The sequence below is a fragment of the Colossoma macropomum genome, unplaced genomic scaffold (assembly GCF_904425465.1).
Source record: "Colossoma macropomum unplaced genomic scaffold, Colossoma_macropomum, whole genome shotgun sequence".
Taxonomy (NCBI): Eukaryota; Metazoa; Chordata; class Actinopteri; order Characiformes; family Serrasalmidae; genus Colossoma; species Colossoma macropomum.
Genome location: NW_023494803.1, coordinates 3,887,714 through 3,902,305, shown reverse-complemented (window position 1 = coordinate 3,902,305; position 14,592 = coordinate 3,887,714). Strand labels below are relative to the sequence as shown.

The 14,592-nt window shown below is 39.9% G+C and overlaps 1 protein-coding gene across 2 annotated transcripts; it reads left to right on the top strand.

Annotated features, from left to right (window-relative positions):
• The first annotated feature begins 202 nt into the window (after positions 1–202).
• Positions 203–2,448, top strand: fgfbp3 (fibroblast growth factor binding protein 3). Of its 2 annotated transcripts, none has more exons than XM_036593994.1 (2): positions 203–284; positions 1,143–2,448. In XM_036593994.1, the coding sequence occupies exon 2, from the start codon at positions 1,272–1,274 to the stop codon at positions 1,956–1,958; it is 687 nt and encodes a 228-aa protein (XP_036449887.1). In that variant the 5' UTR covers positions 203–284; positions 1,143–1,271; the 3' UTR covers positions 1,959–2,448. The 2 variants fall into 2 exon arrangements, with proteins under 2 accessions (XP_036449887.1, XP_036449888.1); XM_036593995.1 differs by having other exon boundaries at positions 218–284; positions 1,146–2,448.
• The last annotated feature ends 12,144 nt before the right edge of the window (positions 2,449–14,592 follow it).

The following is a 14,592-nucleotide window of genomic DNA, read 5'->3' as shown; positions in this document are numbered from 1 at the left end:
TGCGGGGGGTCGAGGGGAGAAAAGGAGAGAAAGCGAGAGAAAGCGAAGGAGGGAGGGGTGTCAGTTTGTTTTCAGACTACAAGGGAGGGGCCCAGTTCTGGGAGGTTTTTTTGGCTGCGCTATTGATGCCCCCCAAAGCCCCCCCCCCACCTCCCCCCTTCTCCTTCCCCCTTCTTTCTTTATCCCTCGCTCCCATCCTTTCTTTCTGCCTTGCCCCCTGGTTCCTTATCCTCCTCTTCAGACCCTTTTGCTCTCGCGGTGCTGAAGGAAGACATCTCCACTTGGTAAGTAAATCAAACGGAGATAAACGACAAAACTATGCAAAACTTTGCATTTCGGTGAATTTTAATGCTATTTCAGGTTTCTGTGGATGAAATAAAGCAGCCTAAGGGTGAAAATGTAGTAGAAAAAGTCTGGGAGAGACTTTGTTTTGCTGAATGCGCTTCTGTTGACCTGCGTAGAAGGACAAATCCTTTTACACCGACGTAACGATAAAATATTTGCACTTTTCAGTGAAAGTTTCGAATTCTTTGTATTTTCTGTGGAGTATTTGCATGTTAATTACTGACAGAGTGAAAAAAACATTGCGTTTATTTTTTTTTATTTTGCACTTTTTGTCTTTTTATTGATATTTTGGCACTTTTTACAATGGGGGATGTCTATTTATTGGCACTTTATACTGGTAATGTATGAAAAATAAAACAAAAAAGGAAAAAAAAATATTCAAGCAAGTGGGGAGGCTTCTATTGCATAGTATGTATAGAGATAAACAAAAAAAACAAGAAAAAATTAAATATTTTGCCTGCAATACATTACAGGGTACCTACAGTTTTAAAGCAATAATCCAGAACCTGAACCTATCTACTCTGACCTAATAATGTTGCCCCTTTGGATTCTATAGTATTACTGAATTATTTTCCATGGTAGACAACAGTACAATACACACAGAGATGGACATTACGCTAAAAAATGCTGGACTATTCCAGTAAGGTCAGTTTGAGAAGGATAAGGGCGCTGCCAAGCCTCCTTTATGCAACGTGATTGGACCCCTTGTAGTAAAGAATTACATTTAGTGCATTTGTTGTTGTTTACTTTTTGTGGTTTATCATCATGCCCTACTAACAAGCCCTCCACTCCCTCAGCAGGTTGTCCAAGTAGCAGGTGGTCCTGAGTCTCGTCCACTCTGTCCTTTGTGGCTCCCTGTACGGATGCTCATCCTGCCCTGAACCTGGGATTCTTTCTTTCCTTCTCCTGCACTTACCCTCGCAGCCATGCGGCGTCCACCCATCCCTCTTTTCCTCCTCCCCATCTTCCTCCTCTTCCTCCTGCCCTGCTCGGAGGCAGCGAAAAAGAAGGCCAAGCCAAAGGGCGAAGACGAGGGACGTCCCGCGCTGGCCTCCGGGGAGTTGAGCACCAAGGAGGGCCACCGCTGCACCTGGGAGGCACAAGAGGGCCGCAACAACAACATCCTTCTCCAGGTCAGCTGCTCTGACCCCACTGAGAAGGAGGAGGGCGAGGAGTCCAAGCACTCCTACAGCTGCCAGTTCTCAGGCAAGCCCCTAGAGTGCCCGGCCTACGTAGACAAGCCTGCGCAATACTGGAAGCAAGTGGTGGGGAAGCTGAAGAAGCGGACCAACGCCTGCGAGGGCGAGAAGGTGCTGAAGACGCGCCTGTGCAAGAAGGCGCCGGCCGCCGCCCACATGAAGCTAGCCGAGAGGAAGGGAGAGGGCCAGAATGACGGGGGGAAGAAGAAAGTGGGGAATAAGGAAGGGGAGAAGGAGAAGGAGAAGCAGGTCAAGGGGGAGATGAAGGAGGAGGAGGAGCTAATGCAGGGAGACAGCGTCAATGAGTTTGGGGAAGTGAGCGACGGGGCCGCGGACACGGAACCGGCCGAAAGCTACTGCGGAGAGGGCTGGCATTCCGTCTGCCACTTCTTCACCAAGCTGCTAGACGGCTGAAGATGTTAAGAAGCCGTGGCTGTCGTAAGAAAACCTCGTAACTTTTTTTTAGTTTTTATTTATTTTTTTTAAGTTTAACTTAAGTTTTTTAAGTTACATTAATGTCGACAAGTTAAGAACCGTCCCGTAAAGTTGCCGTTCCAGAGAGGTTTTCTTACAACAGTGGCGGAGTTTAAAATGATCCCTGGTCAAGTATGCAGGCGGGTGGACCAGAAAAAAATACACAAACAGATTAGAGATGATGTTGAGTATTATCAAGGATGTCAACTTCTGTAATCTAATTCATGCTATGTAAAGTTCTTAATACTCATTTTTCAATTAATTAGCCTAATGTGGCTATTGACACAACACTGTATGACAGCTTTAGGAAGTAGTTCTGAGATTAGTTGGTAGTTTCTTTGTATATTTAGTGCTTGTTAAGTAACTAGGTTTGGCTAAAACTTTGTAAATGTTTTACAGACTTGAATAAACTTACAATTTGTATTTAAAAGATGTCTGAGTCTTTCATGGATAAGAACAAAATGACTTCTAGATTTGTTTTTCTCCAGATTTATTGCTAAAACAGACTAAACAAAACGTTCCTGTCTGTGAAGATTTGTCAAGTTTTCAAAAACTGAAATCAGCTTTCTGTTTGGTTCTTATATGTTATCACTTGTACATATACATATTTCCAATACCCTGATAAGGACCATAAGTCATCATATATTCTGCATAATAGAAATGCAGTAGCTACTGCTTTTCTGTTATGCAAAACATATGAGGCCTTATGGGGTCTTTACCTGGAAATACATATTCAGAATGCAGAATACAAAATGTCTGTATTCTGTCATTGTTTTGAAAAAGCAGTATTCAGAATACAGATATTTTTTACATATTTAGGAGAGTATTTTTAAATACTTACCCACTAAATTAAAATATATATATTATCTTTAACAGAAATGCAATCAATACTAGTTTATTAGCAACTTCAAATCAACTCATGAAGTGTAGCAAACATGCTTTAAAGAGGAACTCAACAAACAGCTTCTTTACAAACACTAAAGTTGCTGCTAAAGCCTGAGTAGACTGATAAATCAGTGTGATCAGTTATTAATCTCAGTGTTACTGAGCTCTGCTAAAGCCTGAGTAGACTGATAAATCAGTGTGATCAGTTATTAATCTCAGTGTTACTGAGCTCTGCTAAAGCCTGAGTAGACTGATAAATCAATATGATGATCAGTTATTAATCTCAGTGTTACTGAGCTCTGCTAAAGCCTGAGTAGACTGATAAATCAATATGATGATCAGTTATTAATCTCAGTGTTACTGAGCTCTGCTAAAGCCTGAGTAGACTGATAAATCAATGTAATCAGTTATTAATCTCAGTGTTACTGAGCTCTGCTAAAGCCTGAGTAGACTGATAAATCAATGTGATCATCAGTTATTAATCTCAGTGCTACTGAGCTCTGCTAAAGCCTGAGTAGACTGATAAATCAATGTGATCAGTTATTAATCTCAGTGTTACTAAACTCTGCTACAGCCTGAGTAGACTGATAAATCAATGTGATCAGTTATTAATCTCAGTGTTACTGAGCTCTTCTGAGGAATCATCAAACTGAACAATGTCAGTATCGGACATGTTCATGAATGATAATCTGAGCATCAGTGCTGCACTAGACCTGTGCGTGTGTTTCTACACATAAATGTCAATAACTAAATCTGTAATATCAGTGTTGAGACAAGTGGCAGCCCTGCATAGAGGATTTTGAGAGCAGTAGTGAACTGAAACAGGTAATGAGAGAAGAAATGTTGATTGAAATTCAACTGATAAGCAAATTATTCATATTAACAGAGGAATTAAAGCCCTTACACACAAACATGGTATATTATGGTATAATATTCTGACTTAAATCAAGCTTGTGTATAGCTGATATCTTTCACACTAGATTAGATTTTTCAGAAAGTGAAAACAGGCTGTAGGCCGAGCCTCGGAAACATTTATTTCACAGATAACTGGCGAGGAACTACATTCCTTTTGTATTTATATCTGAAATATTTTTGTTAACACAGGAAAAATGTTGGCAATTCTAGAGGTGGCTAATATGGTTCTCTAGTAGAGAGACCATCAGGTCTGTATAGAGTCAGATTGATGGAGAATGTGTTGTAAAAGTCAAGCTTACAGTATAAAACAATAGAACACTTTTGGTGCTATATAGAACCTTTTTCAAAAACATGTTATATAGCACCTTATACAGTACATTCTCCATCAATCTGAAGAACCATGTTACCATGCAAAGAACCATTTAACCATGCAAATGGTTCTAAATGGAATCATTGCCTTTACTAAGGAACGCTTGAAGAAACATCCTTAAGTGTGTATGTTATAAAGAACTGATAAAAATTCAAGTTAATTGTTTTTATAGTCTTTAATACATATCTTTACATTAAATGATGTTTATTACAGTTGTGCGTATACCTAGTGTGTCTAATCAGGTGAACCCTCTGTGCTAGTGCAGATCTTGACCTGCAAACTGCTGCGGTTCATTGCGCTGAAGGTGATTCGCTGACTGAGAGAAAAAAAAAAACAGATGATGTGGAACATTTGATTGGCCACTTTGTTTATAGTTGACCTCGTTTGCCTGATTAGCTTCATGACTTTGTAAAACGTTTACTAAAAAATGTGAATTCCAACAGTGAGCATTGCAGTTACAAGGAATTAATAGTGTGATAGTGTGTGGATCGATCAACCCAACAACAACCACATGCAACATCAAACCTTTGACATGAACTCAGTGACCAGTTGTCTCTATAGTTGGCATGGCAATAACCAAGATGATGGATGGGACGTGTCCCAGCATTTAGCACTTTTCTAGAAATGCCAGAAGAACATGTTCGCCCTCTGCTTAATCGCTGATAGTGTTAGCATCACCAAAAGCAGCTCACAGAGGCCTCAAACTGGGTTACGGACGTCCGAGCTATTTGCAAAAGCTCTAATGAAGTTCCAGCTCCTCAATGAGGGGGTGAAACTCTCCGCACAAGGATGTTTGATTTCCATGTAAAATGGACAAGAATGAATGAAAGTACATTTCAACGAATGAACGCTATTCATTTCAATCAAGCAAATTCCATCTGAATGAAAGCCAAATAAACTGCACTGAAATGTTGCCACTTTGTTCTGTCATCAATTGAATGATATGCTGAGGTAAACAACTCTGTTTTCTGAATGGAACTGTAAGGCCTAATTGAATTACTGAAGTTCATGCTATGATGTGTTTTGTTTTGTGCGCTTTCACCAGCAAAGGAAATCTTTTTGCTCTTGTGTTTGTTCACTTGTGTCACAGAGCAAAAAACATAGCTAAATTTTTTACAAATTCGATTTTTTCAGTGATCATAAATGCCTGACTGTGGCTTTAGGCTGACTACGAACTTTACACAAACCTTCACTTTCTGCTCTGCAAAAAGACCACGAGTGGAAAGTGAAGCAGGGCTAACACTCTGTTAGGGACTGAGATTATACGGTCTGATACAGTGCTTACAATAACACCTGATACATACTTACACCATATTTGAGCTGGATTAGTTTGCTAACATGCAGGGGAGCTGGGGCAAAACCAGGTACTCCAGGTAAAATGTAGCACAGACTTTTATGTAGTGAAACAGTTTCAAGACACACTTCTGTTCACTTTTTTGTATTTTCATAACATCGTCGTCTGTGAATTTTCAGACACATATCTTATCAAGATCTGCTGAATTGTTTTCACAAACAGTAGGTTGAAAGTTTGCATTTTATTTATTGCAGAGGCTGCTTGTATAAAAAAGTACGTACTGTGACGTCAACAGAAAGCAAGTCATAGGGGTGGTCATCATTCTGCTGTGAGAAGTGCTCTTTATTGAACACACAGCAAGAAAAGTATATACGCAATGCCAAAACAATGGGGAAGGTCACACTTAACCTCATGCTTTATCCTGACAGTGACTAACCCACAACACAAAACCAACACCCCCGACATAACACAACATGAGTAACGGCTACATGTAGCTTGGATGAACAAACAACAATAAACAGCAACATTTCGTTGAATTCATTTCTGAATGCTTTTTTGTGCTGTTAATTTGCATCACATTCGGTGCAAAGGCCTTTACATGAATACGGAATATGCCATTAGTGCCATTAGAGTTTAACAAATAGGGAAAAAAAAAATCAAATATAAAACATAAAATGTGCCATTACTTTTGTACAGGCCAAACTGTTTTATCCCCCCACACCACCCCAAACAACACAAACACACACACACACAAACACACACAGTGACTTTAGTACATGCTACCATGGTAACAACCTGTGTACTCGTCCAAACTTTCCGAAGAAATCAGGCCAAATATGAGAAAAGGCCTTGGTTAAGGACGGCACTGCCATTTACATTCATTCCACTCATATTGGTGAAATCTACACATGTTATCAAAGCCATTAGAGAGTAGAACATTCAGATGTGGTCCCTTACAGAAAAATTGAGAAAGAAATGAAAAAGATTTTTGGCAAACTCTACTGGCCTTCAGTGAAATGTGTCAGCTGCAGACAGTCCACAGTGATGGCTGATAAAGGGTGATTATGGGATGGAGAAGGTGAAGAGGACTTTGTAGTTTGTGCTAAATCGTACAGAATTGGGTTTACACAAACACTGAGCATATGCGTGTGTGGGTGTTTGTGTTGACGTCAAGTACGAGGTCTACTAAAGTGGCAGCTGCGGGTGTACATGGACAGGGTCAATAGTGGTGCACCTAGGATGCAGTTTCCTTGTGTTGTTGAAATAAATTTTTCATAGATTGAAAATGCACTTCAGAAAACTGAAATTCACACTTCAGAAAACTGAAATTCACATTTCTCCAAGTTAAAGTAAGACTTTAACTTGTCGTAAAACGATGAAAAATTAAAAAAGTTGATCACAAAAAAAAAATAAAACAGGTAAATATGTTCCAGCATTAATGGTGCCTTCACAGATGTGTAAGTTACACACTAACACCTTCCTGCACCATCGCAGACACTGGCTTTCGAAATTTACACTGGTAACAGACTGGATGGTTCTCTTCTTCATTGGCCTGGAAAACATGATGACCAATATTTCCATAAACAATTCGAACGGTTTAGTCCATTTCTGATGAGCTGGAGCCCAGAGAACTCGGCGGTGTTTCTGGACATTGATGAGATATGGCTTCTGCTGTGTGCAGAATTTGTGAATGCATTGATGAACAGCATTTATTGATAACAGTTTGTCAAAGCATTCCCAAGCTCATGTAGTGATATCCATCACAGTAGCATAACAGTTTTTAATGCTGGGTCATCTGAGGGATTGACGGTCAGGGGTATTCAGTTGTGGTTTCTGACCTTGCTTTTTACGCACACAAGATTTTTCTGGATTCCCAGAATATTTTGATATTATTTTGCACAGTAGAGGGTAGAATAGCTTGCGAATGCTCACTGAGGAACATTGTTCTTAAACAGGTGGACTATTCGCTGATGCATTTTGTGACAAAGTGGCCTCAACCCATCCTTGCTTTTAAAGGTGCTGAAACTTACTTTTATACCAAAGCACGATTGCATCACCTCTTTTAAAATGTTTCTTAAAATTTGACAATGTTCCTAGTTTTAAACTTTAAACAGCTGTTTTGGAATATGTTACAGGCGTCAGTTTCATAATAAGTATGTTTACAAAAAACTGTGAAGTTGACAAGGTAAAACATACATCACTGCTGTCAGAACAAAACATTGTATCTCCAAAATGGTACTTTTACAGGAGAAGGAAAAAACATACTTTACTTTTAATGCAAGTCAATGGAACCAGAGTTTTTTCCAAGTCATTTTGGGTCATTTCTTTTGGTCCGTTCATCATGAAATTTACACACAATGTAAGGAACAACAGGCATTTTCAAATTATGTCAAAAACTGAAAAACGACAAAAATGGAGATACGAGGTTTTGTTTCCGACAGCAGAAACATATCTTGGATTTGTACTGTTTTGTTCAAACACAGGTCAAATTGGATTTACTTATTTTATTTGCATTTCACAAATTGTCTCTACTTCCTTTGAAAGTGGGTTTGTAATTAAAATTGTTCGTTTAGAAAAACATGAGTAATGTCATTAACAAATTCTTATTATGAATGTTATTAAGATGGGTATTAAATTGGCTGACCATGGAGTGCTTTTACTTGTATTTGTGGCTACATTCCTGTCTCACATCACCACCAAACCTTGTACAAGGCTGTAGTGATGTTCAGATTTCATCTGGAGATGAGAGTGTAATCAAAACCGTGCTCATACAGGCGACTTTCTCAAGGAGTCAAACCTTGAGGTGAAAAAGTACATGTGAATGTAGCAGTGGAGAAAATCAATAGCAGTCTTCACGTCTTGGACAAGCCAATTAGAGTGCATTCTCATTATAAGACCTTCTGCTATTTAGGCCTCAAGTTTAATATCGCAGGAGAAAAAAATGAGCAAGTGAAAGATACTCTCTCTGGGTGAAAGACAAAACAAGACTTATTGATCATTCACCGCTGAAGCTATGAACAACACGGAAAGGCTGTGGCTTAAATTCAACAGCTCTCTGTAAACTCTTCTTGAAAACTTGTGAAGGCCAGGATTTGTTTTTTTGGACTAATGTATCTGCAGTCCATGATAACCAACCTGTCGATAAAAAACGTTTAGTAGATATTATCTTCTACTGCTGTTGAGACATTGTCAAACACTACATGGCCAAAAGCATGTGGACAATGACAGTTACACCTCTATGAGCTTACTGGACATCCCTTTCAAAACACCATAGGCATTAATTAGGAGGATGTCCACATACTTTTGGCCATATAGTGTACATGAGGCTCGTATCACTGGCTTAACTTCACATTTGATTTGATGCACTGAGTGGTGTCAGGGTCAGGAAATGTATGTAAAATGTATTTGAAATTAGTGAAACATCTTGGAAATACTGAAAATTCAGTAGCATCTGACAATATTTTTATGTAAATTGCACAGTTCTTTATTGTTGCCATTGTAGCTTCTTTAGTAAATAAGAAAAAAGGCAGTTTGTGTAACTTACATATCTATCTATCTATCTATCACTATATTGCCAAAAGTATTCACTCACCCATCCAAATCATTGAATTCAGGTGTTCCAATCATTTCAATCACTTCAATCTCAGCCCCTTAGATCCAGTGAAAGGAACTCTTAATGCTTCAGCACCAAGAGATTCTGGACAATTTCATGCTCCCAACTTTGTTGGAACAGTTTGGGGACGGCCCCTTCCTGTTCCAGCATGACTGAACATCAGTGCACAAAGCAAGGTCCATAAAGACATGGATGAGTTGGCTTGACTGGCCTGCACAGAGTCCTGACCTCAACCTGATAGACCACCTTTGGGATGAATTAGAGCGGAGACTGCGAGCCAGGCTTCTCATCCAACATCAGTGTCTGACCTCACAAATGCGCTTCTGGAAGAATGGTCAAAAATTCCCATAAACACTCCTAAACCTTGTAGAAAGCCTTCCCAGAAGAGCTGAAGCTGTTACAGCTGCAAAGGGTGGGCCGACATCATATTAAACCTTGTGGATTAAGAATGGGATGTCACTCAAGGTCATATGCATGTGAAGGCAGACGAGCGAATACTTTTGGCAGTATAGTGTGTCTATCAGGGGTGTGATCCAGGTGGGTGGTGTGGACTAGCTAACCGGATTACTAGTAGCAAGACTGGCCTAGCTAGCACATAGCAACATGCTAAAACACTGGTGACATAAATAGTCAACCTACAGTCTTCTGCAAGCGTCAGAGATTCTTTCTTACCAGTCAAAATGGCTATTAAGTACAAGTTATTCATTTCGCAGGAGATGCTTCTGAGACGTTTAGCTATAAGCAAATGCACTTGCATTGGGAAGTGACAATAGTAAAGGAATTGAAAGAACAGGACAAAATCACAGGTAGTATGCTAATGTTTCGGTAACTAGCTAGATAAATTTCCCGTTCCACCTTAAATAGTCCAGCAGTTCTGATACCTGATGCTCCAGAATGTAACTGCTGCTCCATTTAAGGTGGAATTTAACAGATTCAAACAAAAAGCTGGTGAATATCTGACTTCAGCTTCATATCACTGAAGAATTAGTGGTGGGTGATAATAAATAATTGCCCCCCTCTTTGAAGGCATATGATGCCCTAAATGTAACTAAAGCCCAGCAGTGAGGAGCTGAACTTTACCCTCCTCCGCTGTCACTGCAGATGGGCCGGGTCGCCTACAGAGCAGCGCTAGTAGCTGTTAATGAAGTAATGACTCAAAAATTGAATATTTCTATATAACCTATAATTATGACCTCCAAAGCTAGTCCAAATTGCTAGCATTAACTTGCGTAGAGTGGGAACATAGCTCCACAGAACTTGGTATTAGAGGGTATATCAAGACTAAAGAGGTGTTGACCTGTTTTGCAGCATAGCAACCAGCCTCGCAATGGCAACACTCTTATTTAGGTAGAATCATCCCCATTGCTCCGCCTGTTTTACCCCGGTTTGTATTCTAATATTTTATACTGATGCTGTTTGCTATCCGATGTTGACCAGAGGAGGATGGGTTCCCCTTTTGAGTCTTGGTTCCTCTCAAGGTTTCTTCTTCTTGCTCTTAGGGAGTTTTTCCTTGCCACTGTCGCCACTGGTGATGCTCATGGGGGCTCGGACACGGATTTTTCTGTAAAGCTGCTTTATGACAACACCTGTTGTAAAAAGCGCTACATAAATAAACTCTGACTTGACTGGACTTGACTTGACTAGAATCATCCTAGTTAGCTTGTAAAAGTGATGGGCCATTCATGTTCAGGTTTTGTTTTCAGTTGATTAGCCAGCTGGATGAGGAGTAAGAGTTTTATTTCCATGGCAATTCAGTTCCATTCAATTTGTTACTTTTGTTTGTTTGGTCACAAACAGCCAAACATGTCAACCTATCACTGAACATTTTTAAATATGTATACACAAATCCCAATGCGGGTATACTAGGTATCTACATAATGATGAATAATTGAAATCTAATGGAAATCCTGGCCTGCAGCAGGACAACGCCGCTGTTTGGACAGCATGGACAGACAGAGAGGGAGGAGCCAGAGCCTGTAGAGCACTTTACTATTCTCAAAACACAGCCTGCTGTCTGCCTGGCACTAATCGCTAATCAAAGAGACTAATCACCCTTTTGTCTTACTGGAGGCACTGAAGACAACTGAACATTTACCCGAGCTGGTGGATGATCTCACTTAGAGGCTTAGAGCTGGGGGTCTTACATTTTGTGGGCGTTGAATTTACTTGTATGTATGTGTGTGCGCTACCCATTCCACCCCCCACCCCCCCACCCCCTGCCTTTTTTTTGCTCTACAGGGGGCCTGGCTGGCTCAGTGACCACCTCCCCATCTCCGTCCTCTTCTCCCTCAATTGCACACAGTGAGACAATGGCACCATTTACAGTACATTACCATTTCTATTTTCAAGAAGCATGAACGTTGCTGTGCTGCTGGCTCTGATTTAAAAACACACTCTTTTTCATTATTTATTATAATGTTCGCTTGACAAACAGTTATCAGTTTTATTATTCTACATTTTTTTGATACTATTTTGATGCATTGCAGTTCTATAAGCTAGAACCACGGAACTTTGAAGCATCGTAGAGCCTATATGACAATAGGAAACGATTGTAAGTACGGTTTGTGTACCGTTTTTGTTCAAACATGATTTTCACATCTACCTGGGATACCAAAGCAACTGCCAAACAACACCTTAGCAACCACCTGGGAATACCATAACAACTGCCAAACAACACCTTAGCAACCACCTGGGACACCATAACCATGGCCTAGCAACACCTTAGCAACCACTGGGGATTCCATAGCAACTGCCAAACAACACCTCAGCAACCACCTAGGACACCATAACCACGGCCTACCAACACCTTAGCAACCACCTGGGATTCCATAGCAACTGCCAAACAACACCTCAGCAACCACCTAGGACACCATAACCACGGCCTACCAACACCTTAGCAACCACCTGGGATTCCATAGCAACTTCCAAACAACACCTTAGCAACCACCTGGGACACCATAACCATTGCCTAGCAACACCTTAGCAACCACCTGGGGCTACTGAATGAAAAGCCGTTTGGGTGACAAAAGAGCCGGAATGACCAGCACTAATTTTGATGCTTTAATGCTGTGTTAAAGTGACCTCAAGTTATGGTGACCACCACACAATCTCTCTTCTCACTGCCAACTGTCAGTTCTGTATTCTTTCTCATCATCACTCATTAATGTCGGGTGTGGCAGAGAGGAAGCAGTGAGCATGCAGTCACACTCAGGCGTTTCAGGCCAACGTAGTGACATTACAGACCCTGAATTCTCTCAAACACAAGAGGACAGTTTGTGTTTTTATTTCTTATTTTTTAAACATATAGTACTTTGCAAAGTCATGCATTTCCAAAAAACAAAACAGTCATTAAATACAAGTTATTCATTTTGTCAGCATCTGGGAAAAAAAAGCAGAAAACATATATTTAACAGAAAATAACAGAGCAGCCTGAACAACTGAATATAACATCACATTTCTCAGTGTTTAGTTTGTCTCCTCTTCAGTTTTACTCTTTATTACAGCTTCCATTCTTTTCAGGAGACTCGCTTTCAGTTTTTCAAAGAAATCTGAAGGAATATTGTTTGACATTTCAAGTTCAGTCTTGGAAGTTGATTGCATTTTCTGCTCCTCATGATCCAAATAATCCCAATTACACATTTTAACTCTATGGAGTTGGGTGTTTCATCCAGGGAGGTGCTGTAAGTCTGCTAAGTAATGATCCCAGAGCGAATTACCTCCTATAATTTGCTGAACTGGGAACTCCTTCAGTAATAGTGGCCCTGTTCAAAGCAACATCATGGTAATGTAATAACAAAACAAGGTAATAGAAAACAGCAAATCATTTTTTTCCTATTTTTGTGACCTGAATTCAAGGCTAACAGCTAAAATGGAGCTGGATTTGACTCGTTCATTAATCATCAAGTTCTAGAAAGACTAATGAAATCCACAACATTTGATGTGAAGTCTTCTCCCTTGTCCAGTGTTGTGTTTTTTTTGTGGTTGTTTGTTTTTTTGGCGCCATGTTTGCCATTTAGCCACACAGTGTGTTGTTAGGGTTCGGAAGTGTGGCGCCTGTCACATAATGCTGATGTATACAGCTGTGCGATGATGTTTCGATCTGGACTATTTGGAGTACTTTGGGGAAACTGCACAGATCCTCTGTTTAGATTTTATCTCATGTAACTTCGGATCATTTCTATTGGTCCGTTCATCATGAAATTTTCAAATAATGTAAAAGGCAGCTGATGTTCTCAAATGTAATAAAAATACACAACAAACTTGCGGTGCTTGGACCCCTAATAAATCTTGTTATAAGGTTTCAATTTACAATTTTCCTTCAGGTTTCGCCCAAAAATACTTCTGACAGTAGCATATTAGCCATTATAGCATCAAATGGCATCCGAAATGAAAAAGGATGAAGCAAAAAGTTCTCCTTTAATAGGACACAATCATAATGACCACTGACCGTTACTTAACTTTTCTTTGAGGACATTTCTGTTGATTTAGCTCTCTTGTTCTTGCTGCAAATAGGGAGCAGAATGGCTCAATAGGAATTTCCATTGTGCTAATGCTCAGTGCTTGTTGTGCTGAGCTAGACTGTTAATTACTGTCTGTCTGTCAATCTATCTATCTATCTATCTATCTATCTATCTATATGTCAGTCCGTATATCTATGTCAGTCCATCTATCTATCTATCTATCTATCTATCTATCTATCTATCTATCTATCTGTCTGTCTGTCTGTCTGTCTATCTATCTATCTATGTGTGTATCTGTCTATCTATCTGTCTGTCTGTCTATCTATCTATCTATCTATCTATCTATCTATCTATCTACTTCGGATCATTTCTATTGGTCCATTCATCATGAAATTTTCAAACAATGTAAAAGGCAGCTGATGTTCTCAAATGTAATAAAAATACACAACAAACCTGCGGTGCTTGGACCCCTAATAAATCTTGTTATAAGGTTTTGATATGAGAGGGATTTATGAAAAAAGCTGAAAGCTATTGATGATAACTGTCTTCACAGCTTCTTCTGTAGCTCATTTCAGGTGCATTCAGTACAGAATGGCTCTATGGTACTGTAATGAACAACACATTTGGCCATACAGTAAGCATTGCATGTCAAATCTAAGGAGGTTTCGATTGAGTGTTATGCTTTGGAACATTTGAACAATGAAATAGCAAAAAGTTGGTGCTGTTCTTTGGCTCGAGTTAACGTTCAGCACTGCAGCACTGTCCTTCAGCGAAGTCTCAAAAGAGTAATAACACAAATATTTTCAGTAAAATGACTGGGACGGTCAAAAAAGAAAATTCTGCTTACATAACATAGATAGCAAGAAAATAATGTGCCAATATAAGGGCACCGATGTGCTGTATCCCCACAAATATCCAAGGTGACAAGGTTGTTTTGTGGACTGAACTGAACCCTGTGGTGTTGATTTAACATTGTAGAGAACATTCTGTTAGTGACCAAACCATGGGCATCAGGGTTGTGGGAAGTGGGGGTGCCG